The sequence below is a fragment of the Sphaeramia orbicularis genome, chromosome 18, assembly GCF_902148855.1.
Source record: "Sphaeramia orbicularis chromosome 18, fSphaOr1.1, whole genome shotgun sequence".
Lineage (NCBI taxonomy): Eukaryota > Metazoa > Chordata > Actinopteri > Kurtiformes > Apogonidae > Sphaeramia > Sphaeramia orbicularis.
Genome location: NC_043974.1, coordinates 848,362 through 872,392, shown reverse-complemented (window position 1 = coordinate 872,392; position 24,031 = coordinate 848,362). Strand labels below are relative to the sequence as shown.

The following is a 24,031-nucleotide window of genomic DNA, read 5'->3' as shown; positions in this document are numbered from 1 at the left end:
AGGCAAAAGGCCAACAAGTGCTAAGCATCTGTGGGAACTTCTTCAAGACTGTTAGGAAACCATTTCAGGTGACTACCTCTGGAAGCTCATCAAGAGAATGCAAGAGTGTGCAAAGCAGTCATCAGAGCTAAGGGTGGATACTTAATGGTACTAATAATAGAACAGATGACGCTGGGCCCAGTTTGGGGGGGGGGTGTGACAGTGAAACTCCAGACTCTTTACTAATTCCTCTATTGCTGCATTTCCACTACATGGAACCTGTTCGACTCAGCTCGTCTCCTGTTGTTGTGCTCCTCATTTCCTTTCCTCTACCTTCAGAAACTTGTATTTGAGGGGGTACGACATTTGTTCCCGCACCGGAACCAGAACGGGCTGGCCCAGATGACGGCCTGGGTTCACTCTGACACTAGATTCACAACACCGCTGAGTAGAGAATCAAATGAATCACATGTGGACAAATGTTTGAACAGACTGGAGGGATTCCACCTTTAGAAAAATGGAAGCTTTGACAGAGTTCAACTGGACCTGGTGTGGTCTGTTTGGACCTGGTCTGTTTAGACCTGGTGTGGTCGTTTGACCTGGTGTGGTCCGTTGGACCTGGTCTGTTTAGACCTGGTCTGTTTGGACCTGGTCTGTTTAGACCTGGTGTGGTCTGTTTGGACCTGGTGTGTGTTAGGACCTGGTGTGGTCTGTTGGACCTGGTGTGGTCTGTTTAGACCTGGTGTGGTCCGTTTGGACCTGGTCTGTCTGGACCTGGTCTGTTTAGACCTGGTCTGTTAGACCTGGTGTGGTCTGTTTGGACCTGGTGTGGTCTGTTTGGACCTGGTGTGGTCTGTTTAGACCTGGTGTGGTCCGTTTGGACCTGGTCTGTTTAGACCTGGTCTGTTTGGACCTGGTCTGTTTAGACCTGGTCTGTTTAGACCTGGTGTGGTCTGTTTGGACCTGTGTGGTCTGTTTGGACCTGGTGTGGTCTGTTTAGACCGTTTCTGCCTCAGCTCCACGTTGTCTACGTTCTGACCAAAACAATGCAGCGTACGCATGACGTCATTGCGCATGCGCAACGAAGGTGGAATCGATAAACAGAATCGTTAAACAGGCAAACGATTCCAAGGAATTGAGCTACTGGGATCCGGTTCTCAAAAAGAACTGGTTCTCGATTCCCATCCCTACATATAGTACAATGAAAATGAAACATTAATGAAGCTGAGGAGTTGTAAGACGATTCTGAAGGTTCTGTGTGATTGTACAGATCCAGGGAATGCATTTAGTCTGTGGCTGTCCTCCAAAACAAAGACGTGTGTTCGTACTACAGGTGTGCTGTGTGAAGGATCCACTGCAAACATCGGTCTGGTCAACCGGTCTCCCTCCTCCTTCTGGGGGTGACCTGAAGGGACAGAATAACACTAATATTAAATATCTATGACTGCTCCTTTACACAGATTACAAAAATAAAAAGTGCCCGAGTGTTTTTACACCATTAGGCTAAGATCCAAGTTTCTGTTGCATTTCTTTACATTTGGACAGGATACAGACAGCCAGATGTTTGATGTCAGTATGTTATCAAGTTGTAGTTTCTTCAAAAAAGTCACAACTTACCAAAATCGGAAACTCCAGGGAGCGCTGCTGGCCGCCCGCTGTTCTCATTGGCCACATTAGCAGAGGCCGCCCCCTCCTGAGGACCAGGGCCTGGGCTGATCTGAGACCAGGTGCCGCTTCTCCGTTGGCCGGCTGCAGGTTCTGGTCCTGGTTCACCTGGAGCACCTCTGGGCCGCTGAGGACTGAAACTCCACTGAAGAATACTGCGCTACAGCAGGGGGGTGCATAGGGTGACCCAGGGTCAGACTGGGGGGTAGCACTGAGATGTAGGTGGTGTGGGGTATGACAACAGCTGTGGGCTCGGGTACACCACAGGGTAACTGGGGTTTCTGTGCGTTTGCATGTGAGGCTGATGCCATAATGGTGGTGGGCAGGGCAGAGTGCATGAGGGGGGCTGAGAGAGGGGGGGTATCCACCCTGGTGTACGCTCCTTCTGTGGGGGGGGCCGTTCAGCTGGGGGGGCTTGTGGAGAGCTGCGATCGAACTGACGCGACACAGAGGGATAAGGCTCGTGATGCCCTGGGGGGCACCGGAAGGATGGCAGAGGGGGGTGGGAGAGGGGAGCGGGAGGGGGCTTGGGCTGCACATTGTAGGCATGTTGAAGGGGGAACAGGTAAACATAGGGGTAGAACATGGGCATGGAGTAGGCCTGCAGAGGACAGAGCAGGAGAACAGTCAATATGAACAGAAGACAAGAACATTCTGACACTGTCTGAAGTGTCTACAGCCACATTCTACAGTCCAGATGTAAGACCCTTTTAGATAGTCCTAAAGTCACTTTGTCTCCAACTTTCATTCAAAGCTGCAGCATTTGAATACTGATAAGTTATCATTCTAACGGAAATCATGGGAAACTCAGCTGAAACAATAGATACTGACGTATGGGAGGAAATCTGACTTTTACCTTCAAAAATATCCATATGTAACAGATTTAGAGAATGTAATATTCTAGTTTACAAATATCTCTATATGTCCATATATGGACAGTAAATCTACAGCAGGGGCCTCTCCAAACTGCCCCAAATGTCAAACTGTTTTAGGTACCAGACTTCAGTGCCTCTGGGAATGTGAACAGTCAACAGTTGTGGTAAAGCACATGTGTTCAGGTCAGTGTGGTCATTAAACAGCAGGTACAGACTGATGCAGTACTGTTGTGTTAGCATGTATCCCTGAATCACTGACAACCATCAGTCTACTGTTCAGTTTGTGTTTATATTGGGTCTAAAGGCTGTTCTGACCACATGGGTTAGAGAAGAACCTCCTTCAGTCCATCTGTGGAAGTCTGTGATATCTGACTATATTTCTCTGGAAAGACTAAGATTTTATATTAACGATCAGAAGGACGTCTGTACAGCAAAGTTTGGAAAGTGTAGGAATATCTGGGAACTCAGACTGCAACGACCTGAAACAGACTGAATACAGACTTTTGAGATCATGGCTGTGGACAGATTTTGGATCTGCTCTACATTTCATACAACCTGCATGCACTGCACTGGACTATTCTGGACAATTTTGAAAATGTTTAATAAAAAGAATGTTAAAAAAAAAAGTCCAGATGTAGTGAATATCAGGACAAATGCTAATATGTAGGGCTGGGTAGCATGGCCAATTTCCTTAATCGATTTGATTTCGATTCATAAGGTTCTGAATCGATTAATCACAATTTGATTCAATATTAGTTGGATTCATTCATTACTGTACCAGTTTGGCCACCCTGAAACAGACTCATGTTGGACCCTTGGTACACAAACTCACTGGTGTTGGAGGGTGGGCGGAGCTTCGTGATTTCTGCTTCACTATTCTTCTAACTCCACCCTCAGCCACAGGTGATCCAAGTTAATATTTCTAGAATGACTCCCTCCACCTGCCAGCTCCTCCCTGAGGGGCTTGCATTGGTGGTATCTGGGTCAGGTACTCACTGTCCCGCTCTGAAAAATCGATCTCATCCACTATTAATTGATAACGCAAAAATGAAATAGATCCAAAATTGATCAGATCAATTTTTTTTACCCAGCCCTACTACATTATGTGGCAGATCTAAGCATGAACCTGCTTTGTTGTGTATTTCTTCCAGATTCAGAGTGTTTTATTGTCATGTGCACAGTAATGAACAGACTTCCCTGTCCAATGAAAATCTGACTGTCATCCACACTGAATGCAAAGAGCTGAAGATGTATAAAAACAGAATAATTTAACGAGGAAATTAAAACAAATGAAACATGTGGCATTTAAGAATAGCATGGAAAAGAAATAAGCAAAAAAAAAAAAAAAAAATATAAACTATTACTAAGAGAGACAATATATATTTCATAAATGTACAATATCTGAGTAAATGGTGTAACATGTAAAACTGACATAGATAAATAAGATGGTAAATGTGCCAGATTTATGTCTTTTCTATGAATGAAAGAGCAGAGTCCTTTTAATTTTGAAGTGTTTGAGTCTCTTTTTCCTCTTACCTTGACACCCAGGTTGAAGAAGAATCTCAAGATGCTGACATCTGTGAAAAACAAGTCAACTTATTCAACATCCACCTGTGGCTGTTGGAGTTTGAAACCTACAAGAGTTTTCAGCAGCACTATGCAGGTTCACTTCTGCTTCTTGGATTATCTGCAATTATTGCAACAAGTATACAAATACAAAAGCACAAATAACACAGACTTCATTCACCAGTCATGTAAATCAGTATTAGCTGCACGTATTTCTGTGTCATTCAAGTCTGTCTTTACTGTTCAAGTTTGAACTGTATACAAGTCTTACATGGAACTCTGCTCTTGCAACTATCTGATGAAAAGGAGCCCAAAAAGTGACTCCATGCAACTACATTAGGGCTGACACTAAGAACTTTTTCAGTGGTTGACGACTCATCGACTACTGTAACAACTAGTCATAGTAGTTGAGTAGTCAGATTACAAACTGCAAAATTTAATTTATTTATATTCATTGCAGCAATAAAGTACTGTAGCATCCTACTGGACGTCAGAAGGATAGATGAGGTTTTTTTTTTCCATACTGGTCGCTGTTACTGTCAGCTGTAACCACGGCAAAACTAAAACATTACTCTCTGAAACATCAGTTCATCATACTTTAAATAAAACAAGCATTTTGTTTTTTAGACAAGAGAATATATAGAAAGAATATAAGTCTGACTTTCAGGGTTGCCCCCTTATTCCCTCCTCCAGGAGGTGCTGTGATCACTTTGCTTTGTGTGTTTGTTTGTGTGTTTGTTTGTTTTCATCTTTAGTGTCAAACTCTTCCACCCATCTTTCCCAGATCTTCCCCACAGATAGGCCTAGGCCCTGGGACCAGCCCAGTCCATTTTGGTCCCAGTAGGCCAAAATTCAAGGTCACAGCAAGGTCACAACATCTACAGTTTTCCATCTGTCATCATTGAATGATTTTCCAAAATTCATCCAAAATTCCAAACGACTCCGATTCTCCTCCAGTTGGATCCACCTGTAGCTTAGAACAATCTCTTGTATCTGGAACTAAATTGTCCACATCCACTGTGGAATGTGGACTCTGTGGACATTTACATTGAACATTAAAATCCCATTTACCACACATTTAAAATTAGAACTCAACTAATATTGATGTGAATTGAATCTAATTTGACATACAAGGTTGTTCCATCCAGCAGTATGGAACAACCTTGAAACTGTTAAATATAGACAGAAATAGTCGATTCACACATGCACACTGTTCAGGGGTATATTCAATTAGTTAATGCAAAATTAATGTGGAGAGCATCAATACCGACAACGGGGACAGAGTTCTAATGGTTGCATTTGACTTCTGGTGAATTTCTGTAGTCAGCTGCTTTTTACTTTTTTCTACACAGTAACAGAAAATAATGTTCCAAAATTCATTGAAATTCTTTGTATTTTTAATAAAATACATAAAATGTTCTTGTAGCCTGACTAACTACATCCTCCCAGACCTGTGTCGATGACAAAACCCCCAACAAGAAAAGGCTGTTGTGAATATGAATTGACTTTTGACAGTAAGTACATTATGGATTCTTTCACAAATGTGGTAAGGATGATGGCTGAAAAGTAAAAAAATGTGACAAAGACATTAACTACAAGGACCCCAGACAATCTCTAAATCAGGGGTCTCAAACACGTGGCCCGGGGGCCAAAGGTTCCAATCCGGCCCTTGGGATGAATTTGCAAAGTGCTGTCAAACTAATTTTAGTTCAGGTTCCACATACAGACCAATATGATCTCAAGAAAAATAATAGCATAATAACCTACAAAAAATAATGACTCCATACTTTCTTCTCAATTTGATGTGGAAAAAAAACATTACATTATGTCTGTAATAATGACAACTTCAAATGTCTGTCTTTGTTTTAGTGCAAAAAACATCAAATTATGAAAATATTGGCATTTCCAACTATCCTGTAACAATAAAATGTGAATAATCTGAACAAATGTGCCCAACCTGAAATGTCTGTATTAAATTCAGTCCAGTTTGAACTCTTTTCTTCCTGTTCCTCAGTGTTTAGTGTCTTTGTAGATCTGATCCAGAATGCACATGGACTAATGAGAAGTGGAGGAAGAATTGTTAAAATTGCATTTATTTTTCATAAGAAATTTCCATTTTTTCAGTTATTCACATCTTTTCTGTTTGGATAGTTTATAAAATAAGCATTTTCATAATTTAATGGGGTTTTTTGCACTAAAACAGACAAAAATTTGGAGTTGTCATTATTTCTAGGTTCTTCTTGTTCTTATTTTCCTGGTTGGGTCCACTGCAGATCAAATCAGACTGAATGTGGAACCTGAAAGAACAGGAGTTTGACAGCCCTGGCCTAAATCATGTGAAAACTGGGGAAAGTTACATATTTATAGTTTTTTGTGGCTCACCTTGTGGCAGGTCGTCTCCTGACTTGTTGGTGGAATAAGGAGGAGGAAGAGCCGGCTCGCCATTGTCCTTCTGGGGGAAGCCAGGATACAGGGGGTCCAGGTAGAGCTGGGACAGCTGCTGCAGAGGGACAGTCCCAGGGACAGGCTGGAACTGAGGGGGGTGAGAGGGGGAGGGACGACTGGGTGAGCTGGGGACCCCGGGGGAACTGGAAGGGAGGAGCCTCTGTTTGTCAGTGGTAGGGGTCTGAGTGGGGAGAGAGGGGATGGTAACAGAGGATAGGGACTGGGAGGGAAGAGGGACCTGAGAGGGGTGAGGAGGGTGAGGATGGAGCTGATCTGAGGTCTGGGGGGGGAAGAAGGCATTGGACTCTGATGAGAGGACTGGACTGGCTCAGACTGGGGTTTGGAGGGGGGGCAGAGGGGCTGGACCTGGATCTGCTGCAGAGACACTAGCTCAGATTGGGCCTGATGAGACACTGAGGCCTGGACATGAGGCAGAAAGACCTGACTGTGAGGCACAGCAGCCTGGCTTTGGTTCTGCATTTGGGGCACCGAAATCTGGTTCTGCATCTGGGGCACTGAAATCTGGTTCTGCATCTGTGACCCTGAAATCTGGTTCTGCATCTGTGACCCTGAAATCTGGTTCTGGTTCTGCATCTGTGATCCTGAAATCTGGTTCTGCATCTGTGACCCTGAAATCTGGTTCTGGTTCTGCATCTGTGACCCTGAAATCTGGTTCTGCATCTGTGACCCTGAAATCTGGTTTGGTTCTGGGACTGAGGAACCTCCTTTTGGGCAGACTGAGATGTGGTGAGAACTGCTCCAGGGTTTGGCAAACAATCTGAAGAAAGAAAGAAGAAACAGAAAATTGAATTTTATTTCAGGACAGACACATTATGTGATCATGGGATCTTTAACTCTGTGTGAACAGAACTGTGTCTACATAATCAAAACTAGAAGCACTCGGAGAGCGCAGACCTCCTCCAAAGCTGATCAGTGGCCCCCCCCGTGGGCCCCCCCACCCCCGATCACCACCAACATTTAATCATTTCTTCCTTCCATTTCCAACAAACCCTGAAAATTTCATCCAAATCTGTCCATAACTTTTTGAGTTATGTTGCACACTAACGGACAGACAAACAAACAAACAAACAAACAAACAAACAGACAGACAGACAAACAAACAAACCCTGGCAAAAACATAACCTCCTTGGCGGAAGTAATAAATGTCTGATGATCATAAAAGAAAAAAAACAAACAATACATGACATGATTCCATAATAGCCTGAAAGTGTTTAGCTTTGCTTGTCGTGCCTGATGACTACCTTTTTGCTTCAGTGAGTTTTATTCTGATTGATATTTAAGAAGCTGTGTTTGATTATATCAACACAAGTCATATCTTATAAAATACTGGCACTGACTTTAAGAGACAAGTCAGGAAGTCATGAGATGGAAGTCATATAGAGTAGACATGAGTTTAGTTTGGAGCATTTTTTCCACGTTGAATTGAATTTAAGCGTTCAAATTAAATTAAGACAAGCTCTGCAGCTTTATTGATCTCTTAAGCAGGTCGCTGCTTAATGGGAACTCTTTCTCCTGACACTGTTTTCAGCTCAAACATGATTTTCCAACTTTAACCATGTCTCGAAAGGTCAGTTTACTTGCACAGATTTAGTCAGGTATGTATGGTAACTAGGGCTGTAAGAAAATATCAGTACTGCAATATATCACGATATTTCACTTCACAATACTGTATCGATATTAAAAAGTACTGTATCGATATTTTTAGGTATTTATTCAAATGCAGATATGGAGGAGGTTAACTTTTGGTTTTTGGTTTTCTTTTTCGTTTATATCTTATTTATTATTTTAACACTCTTTTATTAAATAATGTTAGTTCCTTTGTTGGGATCGCACAAAGATAATGTTCTGATGTTAGTTGTGAACTAATAGAAAATCATTTGAACAGGATCTGAAACTGTAATGTCTGTAAAACAGAATTTTGTGATATAGCATTAGATCCTGTTGTGATCAAATAAAAATGTGTTTAGTATTTCTGAATATTTCTGGTGTAATTCAATTCTTCAAAGAAATAATCATTGAAAAAAAAAGAAACCAAAAAAATTGCCTTTTTAACAGTATCATGATTAGGGCTGTGTATCGGCAAGAATCTGGCGATACGATACAAATCACAATACTAGGATCACGATGCGATATATCACGATATATTACAGTATATCACGATACTGTTAAAAAGGAAATATTTTTTGTTTTGTTTCTTTTTTAAAAAGATTTTCCTGGAAAAAGTTTAGTGCAGCATTTGGATAAAGTTTTAACATGTGGCTTTACCAATACAAAAAAAACACAAATCAATCAATCAATCAGTAAATAAAATAAATAATGTTTTGCAGACATTACAGTTTCAGATCCTGCTTAAATGTTCGTATTCTATTGTGAAAAGAATCCAGAGTGTTCAGTCCCTGACATCCAACATTAGAACATTATTTTTGTGCATTCCCAATTAAAAAAAAACACACATTTGTCTCTTTCAGACAGTAAAAAGGGCTTTTAGGATGCTTGAATTATCCATTATTTAACAAAACAGCATTATCAATTTAAAAAAACTACATGTATGATCTGCAGTATCACAACAGTACTTTTATCATATACAAACAACAGAACACAATACCCATGTGAATTAGAAATAACAGAGCCTAGAAAAACCAAAAAAAAAATGAACCTCTGCCATTTCTGCATTTGAATAAACACCTAAAAAATATCGATACAGTATACAATATCATGAAGTGAAATATTGCGATATACTGCAATACTGATATTTTCTTACACCCCTGATCATATATCGTATCGTGATCCTAGTATTGTGATTTGTATCGTATGGCCAGATTCTTGGCGATACACAGCCCTAGTGTTACCACAGTGAAGTGGGGTGAACCCCCTGTGCTGCTGCTCTAGCTGGTATGCTTCCACAGGAGTAAATGACAAACTAAGAAGTTGACGTAGCAATAATTATATTTCTTACTTTTGGTGTGCACTGGAGGTGGTGGAGCCTCATCAACTTGACAAGCATGACGGATAAGAGAGGAGGAAGAGGAGGAGATGAGGGCTAGGACACAGGTGGGCTGGGTGAGTGGGTGAGTGGGGTGAGTTGGGGGAGACACGGAGAGGACGAAGCCCTGAGCAGCGACAGGGGACGGAGCGATGGGAGCGATGAAGGTGGGAGGTGAAACCACCAGAGAGGGGGAGGATGTGGGAAGAAGAAAGGCAGAGGAGGGGGCAGTGGGAGGTTTAGGTGAAGAAGAGATGGGAGGGGAGGAGGAGGAGCCTGCCGCGGAAGCACAGGGGTGCGAAAGCAAAGCAGGACGGCGACGAAGGGACGCCGCCCGTTACAGGAGGTTTGACGGTGGCGGCTGCAGCAGCAGGAGGAGGTGAATGTGGAACACCGCCGGCAGCTGAGGCGTAAGACAGTGTGTTCGGTTTAGGGGCGGAGCCAAACCTGCAGGGAGGCTGGAAACAACAGTAGTGTCAGCAGCACGGTGGAAGCCACATTCAGTCCAGTGTCTGGAGTCCGGTTTACACAAGGTGCAGAAGGGAGGGGCACTGGGTGGGGCTTTTGGAGGAGCTGTTAGTGGTGGGCTGACTGATTTGGGCTGTTCTCCAGCATGGGGCGATGGTGCTTTGAGATCTTCAACAGGACTCATCTGCACAAGCAAAGACCAGACAATGTGGATTAGAACAGTGACCTGAGGCATGAACACACTTTACAAATGGGTCATTCCATATGAAATCAACAGATTTTAAAAAAAATGTCCCACCTGACCCTATCAGATTTTTCTAAATTTTTACATACTTCTAGTACATTACCTGTGATGGAAAAATCCAAAATTTCAAGGCTTAATTGTAAATAGTTCCAAAGTTATGACCATTTGAAGTAGGTAGGGGGTACCCGAAAATTGCGACCAAAATTAAGACAGGAAATTTTCAGCTGTTTTCAGGCTTCTATAACTTCTGAACAAAGAGCTAGAGGTCTGAAATTTCAGAATCATTTCACAGGAATCTATAGTCCTAAGAAATGTGAAAATATTTACTTAAAATGTATAATTGCATGTTACAGAGAATGACAAAGTTGACATTTTATCCATTGCAAACTTCTAAAATGCTAAATTTGGCCGCTCATTACACAAAAACTAATCCTCATATTCATTAGAAATTTTCTGTGCTATATCTGTTCTACTGTCGGAATGGATCTGTGTAAAATGAAGGTCCTATGTTCTGTTATGGATGATATATGAACAGCTGAAAATCAAAAATATCTGTCCGACCTCCAGATTCAAAGGTCAATATCAGCATGTGGGATAGGTAGGATCACAAAATAAAAGACACCATGTGAAAGGACAGGAAGTGACCCAAATTTGGACACCAAGCACAACTGGCTTCTATAAATACCACATTTTAGCCATAAATGGCTAAAATATGAGGGTGAAAACGTCCATATTTAATTTGAACATTCAACATAGAAGGACGGTCAGACATTGTCACTCTCTTCCTCTAACTCCATACTCAGCCATAGGTGATAGTATGGATCCAAGTTATTATTCCAAGAACGACCTTCTTCCGTGACTCGCCGAGCAGCCACTTCCTTCACACTGCGAGTTCAATTTGAGGCCAGAGGACCTCCAGCGGAGGCGTTTCCCCACTGCGTCTTTTTCACGAGCGAGACCAAGTCTTCCCCAGGGGTTCGCAAGACGGAGCCATCCGTGGTTCCGTGTACTCCCGGTCCTGCTCTGAAAAATCGATCTCATCCACTATTAATCGATACGCAAAATTAAAATGAGATCGATCTAAGATCGATTAAATCGATTTTTTTACCCAGCCCTATAAAGGAGGCATATACATCGTCTCCCCTCCCTCCCCTGGGAAGATCTGATCATGATCCAGTACACCTTCTCCCTGTGTACAAGCCTCTGGTACACAGACAACCAGCAGCCACCCACACAAGAAAGATCTGGTCTGAAGAGTCTGTGGAGACCCTGAAAGACTGCTTTGACACCACAGTGTGGGACGTGTTCTGTGAGGACCACGGGGAGGACATCAACAGTCTGACCAGATGTGTTACAGACTACATAAACTTCTGTGTAGACTCCACCATACCCATCAAAACAGTAAGGGGCCGTTTACACGGCGTAGGATTCAGTCAACTCCGGGAAGATTTCATCGCAGATTAGCCTTCTGTTAACATGGAAACGGTGCCTAGAGCGCCTGAATCCGGAAACTTTTGATACCAGGGTCCAGGGTGGAATGTTATCGATACGCTCCGCATTTCAGCTCCGTGTTACGCGAATCGGAGCGTTCCGGGGTAAAATATGACGTCACTGCATGCGCGCGCAGCCAAATACCGCCAGTTAACCCACTCCAGGCCAGTTGGTGGCGGTAATGCGCCTCCAAGCTGGTTTGCCAGCCTCTATGACACAATAAAGCTGCAGAAAAAGAAAACACCCCAACAACAATGGCCGGTTTCAGAACAACATACGTGCTGCTAACTGTGCTCAGTTGCTGTCGCTTCTCCACCAAAAGTTAGACTTGCTGCGTCTACACTCTTACCAGCGGAGACGCAGTTCTTATATTCGCAAATGCCTGAGTCGCCACTGTTTCACTACAGCTCTACATCGCCAGCTACTGGTCTGGCATGGCCACTACAGCGTATTCAGCCATCCTCACGAACTCATGTTAACGCAGATCGTTATCATAGCGGCTTCGTCTTAATGCGGAATGATTTTATAACGCAAAGGAGAAATCTTTGCGGAATTAGATCCTAGTGTTGCCATGTAAACGTACCCTAGACTGTTTGCAAACAGCAAACCATGGATTACCCCTGAATAAAAGCCCTTCTCAAGGACAAAGGAGGGCTTTTAAGTCGGGGGACAGGGAGCTGATGAAGTCTGTGCAAAGAGAACTGAGGAGAAGATCAGAGAGGGGAAAGGGAGCTATAGGAGAAGAATGGAGGAGCAATTGCAGCAGAACGTCAGTGGCGTCTGGAGGAGCCTGAGAACAATGTCAGGACACAACTCCTCCAGACCTGAACTGGCTGCAGACCGGGAGTGGGTGAACCAGCTAAACCGGTTTTTCAACAGGTTTGAACGACCACTCACCCCTCCTCCCACCATACAACCAGCCCTGCTGCAACCCCCCCTACTGGAACCTCAGCCACTTCAAACACTTGCACCCCAACCCCCTCCCCTGCTGCTTCTCCCAATCTTCTCAGCACACTCACTGCACCTCCAACCCTTCCCCTCCCTGTTACTCCTCCACAACCCCCCAGCACATCCACCCAACCTCCAATCCCCCTCCCTGCTGCCCCCCCAACCCCCATCCTGCTGCTCCCCCACAACCCCCCAGCCCACTCATAGCACCCTCTACCACCCACCCTGCTGCCCCTCCACCTAGCATGGTGTTCTCCACAGCCAGGTAGAGAGAGAATTGGCCAGGCTCAAAGTCAAGAAGGCATGCGGTCCAGATGGCATCAGCTCTCGGCTCCTCAAATCCTGTGCAGGCCAACTGTGTGGGATTGTGGAGCACATCTTCAACCTGAGCTTGAGGTTAAAGAAGGTACCGCTGCTGTGGAAGACATCCTGTGTAGTACTGGTGCCCAAGTCATCTCGCCCTGGGATTTTAATGACTACCGCCCAGTGGCTCTGACAGCCCACCTGGCAAAGACCTTGGAGAGGCTGGTCCTCCGTCATCTGCGCCCTCTGGTGAGCTCAACTGCAGACCCACTGCAGTTCCCTACCAGCCAAACATCGGGGTTGAAGACGCCGTCATCTTCCTCATGCAGAGATCCCTGTGTCACCTGGAGAGGCCTGGAAGCACTGTGAGAATCATGTTCTATGATTTCTCCAGTGCTTTCAACACCATCCAGCCAGCTCTGCTGAGGGACAAACTGGACCATGCAGGAGCGAGCCAACAACTGACACCATGGCTCGTGGACTTCTTAACCAACAGGCCACAGTTTGTGAGGACAAAAGGCTGTGAGTCTGACACTGTGGTCTGCAGCACGGTGGACAGACGTTTCGGACTTGGACGTTTCGGCCTAGGACGTTCCGGACTAGGATGTTTCGGACTGCACTTTTTGCAGAGTAGGACTTTTCGGACAAATCATATTTTCAAAAACAAACACCATAAATTTATGTTTATTTGCATATAATTTTATATCACTCGATCACATATTAAAAATGTATACTTGATCACATATTAAAAATGTATACAATATACTCAAATTAAAGTATCAAAATTATACAAATTACATTGCAAGTCTATAACCTCACATTATTTGAAAGAGTCCATAAGAATTTTACACATGATCACACATTACAAATGTATACAATACACTCAAATTCAAAATTATACAAATTGAGCCTTTTTTACACATTGGGCCTTCCTCCTCTCAGTTGTGACTGACACCCCGAAGGAGTTCTGGAATGGATTTAGTGCCAGAAGCTCTCCTCACAGAGATGCTGCAGCCTTGATTGAAGTTCCTGGTAGGCCTTCTTTGTTCTCTTCTTAGGTCGGACCCCACGTTCATCTTGTAGTAGGACTCCAGTGACAGTGCTTATGCATCTCTATGATGTGCTCACTGTGTTAACAGCTGAGGTGTGAATTTTCTGGCCACACTTTGGTGATTTGCTTATCTCTATGATGTGCTCAGTGTTATGAGATCTTATTTTGGACTCTTTCAATAATGTGAGGTTATATACTTGCAATGTAATTTGTATAATTTTGATACTTTAATTTGAGTATATTGTATACAATTTTAATATGTGATCGAGTGAATAATAAAATTATATGCAAATAAACATAAATTTATGGGTTGTTTTTGAAAATATGATTTGTCCGAAAAGTCCTACTCTGCAAAAAGTGCAGTCCGAAACGTCCTAGTCCGGAACGTCCTAGGCCGAAACGTCCAAGTCCGAAACGTCCTACATTCCTGCAGCACAGGGGCTCCACAGGGGACTGTCCTGGCCCCTCTCCTGTTCACCATCTACACAGCCGACGTCACACACCACACAACAAACTGCCACCTACAAAAGTTCTCGGATGACTCAGCTATTGTCGGTCTTATCAACAATGGAGACGAAAATGAATACTGAGAACTGAACCAGAACTTTGTGGCCTGGTGCCAGCGGAACTGCCTCCAGATTAATGCTGGAAAAACAAAGGAGCTGGTGGTGGACTTTCGCCAGCACAAGGCCTCCCCTCCCTCCCCAGTGAACATCCAGGGAACAGACATTGAGATAGTGGACTCTGACAAGTACCTGGGTGTTCACCTGAACTAGAACCTGGACTGGGCTGCCAACACCCAGGCCCTTTTCAAGAAGGGCCACAGCAGACTCCACCTACTGCGGAGACTGAGGTCCTTTGGAGTGCAGGAAGCTCTCCTGAGGACCTTTTACGACTCTGTAGTTGCATCGGACATCTTCTACAGTGTGGTCTGCTGGAGCAGCAGCATCACGGCAGCAGAGAGGAAAAGACTGAACAAACTGGTGAAGAAAGTCGGTTCAGTTCTAGGCTGCAGTCTCGATCCAGTCGAGGTTGGGGGGGCAGAAGAATGACAGCGAAGCTGTCATCAATCATGGACAATGTCTCCCACCCCCTACATGAGACTGTAAGAAAGCTGGAAACCTGGAAAGCTCCATCAGTGACCGGCTTCTTCACCCACGCTGTACGAAGGAGAGATACCGCAGGTCCTTCCCTCTGCTGTCAGACTGCACAGTCAGTCCTGCTCCCAGTAGATCACACATATGTGGTCTACATATGTGGTGTAATAAAACCCTCCTTCCATTCCATTTATGTTGTCCGTCACTGTCTATATGCATCACTGTCTATAGGCACCATATTTATATATCTAAAACAGCACCTGTCCAATCTGTATATATTCAAATCCGTATTTAATAGTTTTTTATATTTATAACCATTTGCACTACATTCATATCAAAACATATTTGCACTCTCCTTTTAAACACTTTTTTATTCAAATTTATGACTGTTTGTTTTACGTGTATGTTTGCTGCTGACAACACTGTGAATTTCCCCATTGTGGGATCAATAAAGGAATATCTTATCTTATCTTAAAGGTTTAAAACTCAAATAAACAGGGACAGAGGTCATGTAAAGTCATGTCTACTGTAGATGACATGAGTGTGGACTCAATCTACCGTTTAACACTTTGCTGGGATCTTTTCTTCTCTCCACCTTTCTTTTTCCCTCCTTCATGTGGGTCACAGGCGCCTGAGGGGAGGAAACAAGCCAACTTAATTACTGTCAAGACACGATACAGTACAGATAGGGATGGAACCATGGAAAAATTTCATATCACAGTTATTGTGACCAAAATTATCTCGGTTATCGTTATTATCGTGATATTGTTGAAATTGTGCTTAAAATATTCAAAAAGTACTAATACACACACTGAAATAATTTAACATAGTTGTATTTTAAAAAAACATAAAATAATTGACACAATCTTAACATATGTAGAGAGGAAAATGTTATCACAATAATAAATTCATCTGTTGATAATTATGGTCAAATCATTATTTCTAAATCAAATCTGTAAAAGACACAAGGCGGCAAAAACAACAACGAAATGAAAACAAGGGGAAAAAAAAACAGAACAAAATGAAAACGGAATAAAAGAAATAATTCAAAACCAGACATAAGACCAAACACTTCTGTTGCAGAAACATTCAAATATTAACCCTTAGTGGTCTGAGCCTATTTTGTCCGTTTTTCAGTCCTTTGATTTTGCCTTTATATACTATATAAACAAATGTTTACTATACCCATGTTTGGGATCTGTTTTTCAGCACAACTTAATTGATATCAACTGTCTATTATTTTTCACTTTAACCTACTATATCAACATAAAAATATATAAAATCCAATTTGAAAAATGTATATAACTTATTGCATAAACAACACACAGATGCTTAACGTACCTTTTCAAAGACTTTAAAAGTGAATATTGGTTCCAAATATTAGAGATATACAATTAAAATTGTGATAAATTTAAACTATACTCAAATATTTGACTAAAAGCAGATCTTTACATAGTGTTTTTCCCCTAAAAATGCTGTAATCAAACACAGATCATGATAATTAGAATTTAAACGGTAATACTAAACCATCTGCAATTTTACTGCCGTTTATCATTATACCGGTAATCGTTACATCCCTAAGTACAGCAAGACTGAACACTGTGCTACCTCTTCATATCAAAAAGAGTAAATCGGTGTCCATTCATTTGTCACAGGTCATCAAGTAGCTGAGAGCTTAAATGAGCCAAGTATCACATTTTAATAGTCCAAACTAAACAAAGGATCAAAGTACACATGTGTGAAACTTTTCTTGTATATCATGCTACCCATGTTATTCCTTCTCATGCTCACTCAGAAGATTCAAACCTGTGGCCGCGACTCCCTCATCTAATTCAAATACTGGTGGACGCCTATAAAGGTTCCAGTAACAAAAACATCACTGGTAAAATTTATACAGCTTTGAATTCAAAAGACAATGACGTATATTTTCACGCAAAAAAAATCAATGGGAGAGGGACCTGCAAGAGGAAATACCAAGTGAGATCTGGTCAGAGGGATGGAAATCTAAAAACTGCACTACAAATCCCTATCATGGAGGGGTTTGTGTTTCAAATGTCTGGCCCGTTTCTTTATTCCACCTGTAGGAAAATCCCATTTTTCTGGAGTTCATTTTCCTGCTGGAGGGAGTGTGGTTCACTGGAGGCAGATCAAACACGTGTTCTGCTCCTGTCCTGGTGGTGTTGGCTTTTGGGAAGAGATGATAAAGTTGATGTATTCATTTTTTTGGTGTTCATTTTGATATGTCATTGGCTACTTTGTTTTTTAGCATTCCCCCAGAAGAATTATGTAAAAGTGACATATATCGTCCCTTGAGAATCAGCTGGTTCTATGTCCACTTTTGCCGAAATGGAATTAAGCATATCAGGACATTCTAAAACCATTTAAGTTTCTGTCCCAAAGTGCTTAGCTCCAAGCTAAACATCTACACACTCACACATACAAACTTTTAGTTCTATGTCTTGAGTGGAGCTGGTTTCAAATCAGGTTGTTCTATGTCCAAGAGGAGCCAATCAGGGGCCAGACCTGGATCATGTGACATTTGCTCAAAATGGCCGTGGAGCACATGAAGCACAAAATGAGAATCCTCAGAAAAAACTTTCTATTTTGATCCCTTCTGAAAGACTTAGGGATTATTTTGATGGGTAAGTTGTTCACCAATAATGTATAGATATTGTAAATCTTTATTTTGTTGTATTAGGGGCGGAAAATCACAACATTCATCACTAGGCCTATGCATGGACACAGAACTGTTTAATTCCCAAACAACTGATTATGTCCAGTTTGCAAATAATATTTATAGTGCACTTATAGAGCACTAATTTTTCTTGTTCATGTTCTAGAATCTGGTCAAGTGGACAATGTTGTCCCGTGTCAGGTTCAAATGAGAATGTGTCTCATTCATGGACTTTTATCTATGAGTGGACTCAGAATGTTCAGTCCTCATCACTCCTCAGTCTTTAAGGTGGTTCATGGTGTTCCACATCATTTGCCTCCATTCCACAACTAATTCTCCTGCCTTTGAGGATTGAAGTATGGACGGAAAATGGTTGTTTGCCATGAAAACTGAGTGAACACAATTTCCTCAGGTCCTCCAGGTGTCCGAACACGTTTATTCACCATTCCACCTTTAATGAAAAAGGATAGATGTGCTCATTTTAGTTGTCCACCTTAAATACATGTGGATTGGAAAACACTAGCAGAGGATGGTTTTTTGTGACATCAGTATAAAAGCCATGCAATCACTGACTAAAAAGTTCTTAGTTTGTTCATAACTTTTTAAAAAAAACAGCTGTGGTGGACATAGAACTTCCTGATGTGGATCATCAGTGACACCTGTAAAGGCACCAGCTCCTCTGGTGGACATAGAACATGCTGACCAGGGACAACTTCCACACCTTGGAATCACAAAGTTCTATGTCCATTTTTGACTTCTTCTATCTGTAAGCCTATGGAGATTTAAAACATGTTAACAATATGTTTAGGGTTCCTTCCACAGTCAACACTATTCAATACAAAAGATGATTGAGAACTCTCCAAATATCACAGAGCAGACAGGTGACATTTTCAAACTCTGTTTTCTCAAAATGAGGAAAAGTGGACATAGAACCAGCCAATTCTCAAGGGACGATATCTATTTAGAATACTGTTTGCCGCAGGCAAAAAAGCCATCACCAAATATTGGCTTAAAAAGGACCCTCCCTCAATTTCCTTGGTGGTAAAAACTGTCAACCAAATCCATTTAATAGAAATGATGACATACAATCTCCACCTACAACAGCACAAGGGTGTGAAGTACTGAAAAAAAATGGGACTTTTTCATTCAATCTGTGGACAGTAAACAGTATGTAAACGTCTGAATGGACCTGGGACCATGTCTGTTTGTTTTGTGTCTTAGATTAAAATAATAAAAAATAAAGTACAAAAAAAAAAAACCTGTGGCCGCCTGCCTGCCTACCTATAACGCTCTTTCTTTTGCGGTTGCTGTTTTACTCACACTGAGTGCAGGGAAGCTGTGTTCGTCTCTCAGCTGAATCTCCACCAACGCTACGTTCCTCTCCTCCTCTTTGGCCAAACGTTCCTCCTCAGTCAGACCAAATGGTGGCGGATCGGCCGTGCTCAAAGACTTCCTGTAGAAACACACACACACAACCATATTGGCTCACAGCCACAGATGTAGACACAGCAGGAATAGAAATGAAAAGGAAGATGATGTGAACTTAAATGAACTGACCTGCTGCTTCTGGACCCTCCTGGCTCCTCTGCGGTGGCCTGTGGGGGCCACGAGTGCTGCTTCAACACACGCCCACCGGGTGATGAAGCGGTTGCCTGGGCAACAGCAGAGGATGTTGCTGTGGACCTCCCCCTACCTCGACCTCGACCCCTCTGCTCCCATTCTGAGAGAAAAAGCAAAACATGCATTTTATTTTTACAAAACCAAACAGTGTTGTTGCGCTAAAGGCTCATCTACATCAACAGTGTGACGTCTCAGCCTCTTAAAGCAGTGATTGTTCTCAGATGGAATTTCTCTCAACTTGAAGTTTTCATCCTCTGCTCAACTTCTCACTCACTTGATTCTTGGCAATGTATGACTGTTATGAGTAGGGGTGTCTGGAAATGTCATTTGAAAATTACAAATGAGCCGTACATGCTCATACTGTACCGTGAGGAGCGTACCAAATGGTACATGTACCATTGCACTCACCCTTAATTATTACTATTATTATACATTTAATTAGTAGCCTGGTTTTAGCACCTCCATGCCCGTTGCCGAGTCTCTTGTCTCTGTTCACGAAGCTCCAGCTGCCGTCTTCATTCACAGGACGTAAACTCCACAAAGGCACCTGTCTACAGAAACACAAATATGTTCAGGATTTCATTCTGTGGAGACTCACCTTATCCTTAACAACTAAATTCCTAATCCTACCCTTTACCCTTAAATGTGAAGATTAAAAGTAGTGTGCAAAAGTTTTAGGCCACAAATACACTCATTGTTTTAGCAAGAAAATGCTATAGACCACAGTGGTGCAGTGGATAGAAGGTCCTGAGTTCCATTCCAACAGCAGGAACCTGTGTGTGTGCAGTTTGCATGTTCCCCTGTGTTTGCGTGGCTTCTCTCCGGGTACACCGGCTTCCTCCCATGATCCAAAGACATGCACTAGTAGGTTCACTGGTTAATCATAGGTGTGGATGTGAGAGTGATTGGTTATTTGTCTCTATATGTCCTGAAAATGACAATCTGTTCTCAACTAACTTACCTGGTTAAATAAATAAAATAAACACAGCTCTGGAAAAAATTAGGAGACCACTGCAATTTCTTCTGAAATCAGCATGTGTGCATGTATGACAGCCATTCCATTCCTGTGTCTGTTGAATACAACAACAAGCACACCTTATTCTACTGAAAAACACCTGTTCTATGTCTTATTTCAGAAGAAGTATAAAAACGGATCGGTTCAGCGTCTGCAGTGACGCGGTCATTGTATCGGTCTGTTGTGGTTCAGAAGGAACTGAGCCGAAAGGTGAAGCTCTCCATTTACTGGTCAGTCTATGTTCCTACCCTCACCTATGGTCATGAGCTTTGGGTCAGGACCGAAAGGTCAAGATCCCGGATACAAGCGGTCTAAATGAGTTTCCTCCGCAGGGTGGCTGGGCGCACCCTTAGGGATAGGGTGAGGAGCTCAGTCACCAGAGAGGAGCTCAGAGTAGAGCTGCTGCTCCTCCACATCCAGAGGAACCAGCTGAGGTGGATCAGACAGCTGGTTCAGATCCTCCTGGACTCCTTCCTGGGGAGGTGTTCTGGGCATGTCCCACCAGGAGGAGACCTGAGGGAAGACCTCGGACACACTGGAGACACTATGTCTCTCGGCTGGCCTGGGAACGCCTCGGGGTCCCCCCGGAAGAGTTGGAAGAGGAGTCTGAGGAGAGGGAAGTCTGGGCATCCCTGCTTAGACTGTTGCCCCCTTGACCCGGCCCCGGATAAGAGGAAGAGAATGGATGGATGGATGGATGGATGGACAGAGACAGATAAAAACCACTACTAGGTCATTCCATATAATTTCCTCCAGTGGTCCCCACCTGACCCTCTCAGATTTTTCTAAAAATTTACATACTTCTAGTACATTATATATGATGGAAAAATCCTAAATTTCAAGGCTTAATTGTAAATAGTTCCAAAGTTATGACCATTTGAAGTAGGTAGGGGCTACCCTAAAATTGCGACCAAAATTAAGACTTGAAATGTTCGTCTGTTTTCAGGCTTCTATAACTTCTGAACAACAAGAGCTAGAGGTTTGAAATTTTCAGAATCATTTCACAGGAATCTATAGTCCTAAGAAATGTGAAAATATTTACTTAAAATGTATAATTGCATGTTACAGAGAATGACAAAGTTGACATTTTATCCATCGCAAACTTCTAAAATGCTACTTTTGACCACTCATTACACAAAAACTAATCCTCATATTCATTCTAAATTTTCTGTGCTATATCTTGGCTACTTAGGGAATGGATCCGTGTAAATAAAGGTCCTATGTTCTGTTATGGATGATATATGAACAGCTTAAAATTAAAAATATCTGTCCGACCTTCAGATTCAAGGTCAATTTCAGCATGTGGGATAGGTAGGATCACAAAATAAAAGACACCATGTGAAAGGACAGGAATTGCCTTAAATTAAGTTATAGAAGCCTGAAAATTGACGAACATTTACAGTCTGAATTTTGGTTGCAATTTTAGGGTAGCCCCTACCTACTTCAAATGGTAATAACTTCAAACTATTTACAATTAAGCCTTGAAATTTTTGATTTTTCTATCACATATAATGTACTAGAAGTATGTAAAAATTTAGAAAAATCTAACAGGGTCAGGTGGGGACCACTTGATGAAACTATATGTAATGACCCATTTCTGTCTCTAACTTTAAGGTCTTTTAACCCAGCGTCTTCATAGTCATACTTTTCTGCAAGCTGATATGAACGTTCTCTTACCTGTAATGTTAACCATAAAAAATGTTTAAAAATTCCCTATTCAATATATCTTATTATTGCCACCAGTCTAACTTTCCTAAATTCAGCCTGACTTCTCAGTTCTTCTGTGCTTATCTCTGTAGGACACAGTCCATAGTCTGTATTAGTAGCACCTTTCAGATAGTATGTCCAAATCTGTTCTTGATCATCAGTGAACACCTTTGTTGCAGAGTTGTACCTACTCGTGGAAGTTCGCTTGATCTTCTAACTTCCTCCCTTTGCAGAATTTATATACTAGTGTTCTTCTACCTCGGGGTCGGGACCCTACGTGGGGTCATCTGGAATTCAAATGGGGTCGCTTGAAACTTCTAGTAATTGATAAAAATAAAAACTTACTAATTAAAAATATATGGTAAGTTGAGAGAGACAATCACAATACATAAAAGCTGAAACTGCAGCACTGTGGTTCTGTTTCTCTGTCAGATGTTCATTGTGGTCAGTTTCAGATGCTGCAGCTCTTTCATAATTCATAGTTTCAGTTTTGTTTGTTCAGTATTAATTGTCCTCCTTGTAAATCACAGCTGGACTGACTGGACAGATCCTGACCAAGGAAAATAAAATTTCCCTTTGTGCAGTAATCTACACCTGGATTTACTGCCTCTGTCCACAATAATATACATTATATAGACTAAATGTCATCTAATATTAACGTTTATTTGCAACATAATATAGCAAACTATTACATGATCAAAAACAAATTAATTTTAGCAACAACAAAAAAAATCTCCGTTTTGAATGTCTGGGGTCACCGAAAGTTGTGATGTTAAAATGGGGTCATGAACCAAAAAAGGTTGGAACCACTGCTACATACAGTGACATGCCATACAGTTTTTCCACAGATCTGACTGACTTTCTGTGGACCTTTACGTCAGTGGATATCCAGAGGCACCCCCCTGTCAGTATTTCTCCTCTGAGACCTAGGCATGTTGAAACTAAAAATCATGAAATCGTCATGAAATCCTGGAAAAACAAATGGATTTTAACTTGGAGTAGGTTGTAACATTTTAGAAAGTGTTCCAATCTACCCCAAGCAAGTTTGTTCCAACTGTCCCTGAGTGCATTAGTGATGAGTGAGTCTGACTTACAGCTAGAAGAAAACATTAGCACAAATAACCTGTATGAAAGACTGCTAAACACACATAATCAACACGACAGACCTTTAATGAGTCCAACTACAAAGAGGGCTGCACGATTAATCGATTTTAAATCGAAATCGGATTTTTTAATAAGGACGATTTTTAAAAAAGGGAAATCGTGAAATCAATTTCATCTTTCTCGTGCCTCTGGGCCACACGCCGCGCACCTCTGGGCCGTGCGCTTGCAGGCTACCGTAGGCTCTTCCTCCTATCAGTGACAGCGGTCTGTCACAGAAGTCTGTGCAATGACCACGGACATTAAATCTGTTCATGAACCCGCAGTAGCGATACCAATATAAGCCGTGGTTTCACGCATGGATCCCGCAACTGAAATGTAGCTGTATGGAGATCAGTCATCTTCTGTTGTCCCAGATCTGTACCATACTGTCTTCTTCTGATCCGGGTCTTGGGGTCATCAGCCTCAGCAGAGGGACCAGACAGCCCTGTGCCCACACACATCCACCAGCTCCAGGATAGAATCCCTCCAGTGTGTCCTGGGTTGGTCTGTTCCACACACGGATCTCCCAGTTTAAATAGAACCGCATGAGGATCACTCATACGACTGATGTGTGTCTCTGACTTACAGTGTTCTCACTTCTGTGGGCCCAGATACCCCAAAAAGGGAAAAAAAGTTGTGTTTTTTTTTATAATTAATTTATTTCTCTTACTTGCTAAATTTTACATTCAGAAATGTAAGTTCTGTAACACAAAACCAAATAGTATGAATTTTTTGA

General features: G+C 42.3%; 1 protein-coding gene across 1 annotated transcript in view; it reads right to left on the bottom strand.

Moving 5' to 3' along the window:
• Positions 1-1,837: 1,837 nt before the first annotated feature.
• Positions 1,838-24,031, bottom strand: part of LOC115438920 (OTU domain-containing protein 4-like) — a 34,982-nt gene continuing 12,788 nt past the window's right edge. The window contains exons 12-21 of the mRNA XM_030162811.1: positions 19,890-19,981; positions 19,368-19,530; positions 19,127-19,263; positions 15,695-15,767; positions 9,982-10,181; positions 9,521-9,810; positions 6,977-7,308; positions 6,468-6,853; positions 4,056-4,096; positions 1,838-2,245 (exon numbers count right to left, since the gene is read on the bottom strand). Of these exons, the coding sequence (XP_030018671.1) occupies positions 1,838-2,245; positions 4,056-4,096; positions 6,468-6,853; positions 6,977-7,308; positions 9,521-9,810; positions 9,982-10,181; positions 15,695-15,767; positions 19,127-19,263; positions 19,368-19,530; positions 19,890-19,981 (2,122 nt within the window). The remainder of the gene's footprint in view (positions 2,246-4,055; positions 4,097-6,467; positions 6,854-6,976; positions 7,309-9,520; positions 9,811-9,981; positions 10,182-15,694; positions 15,768-19,126; positions 19,264-19,367; positions 19,531-19,889; positions 19,982-24,031) is intronic.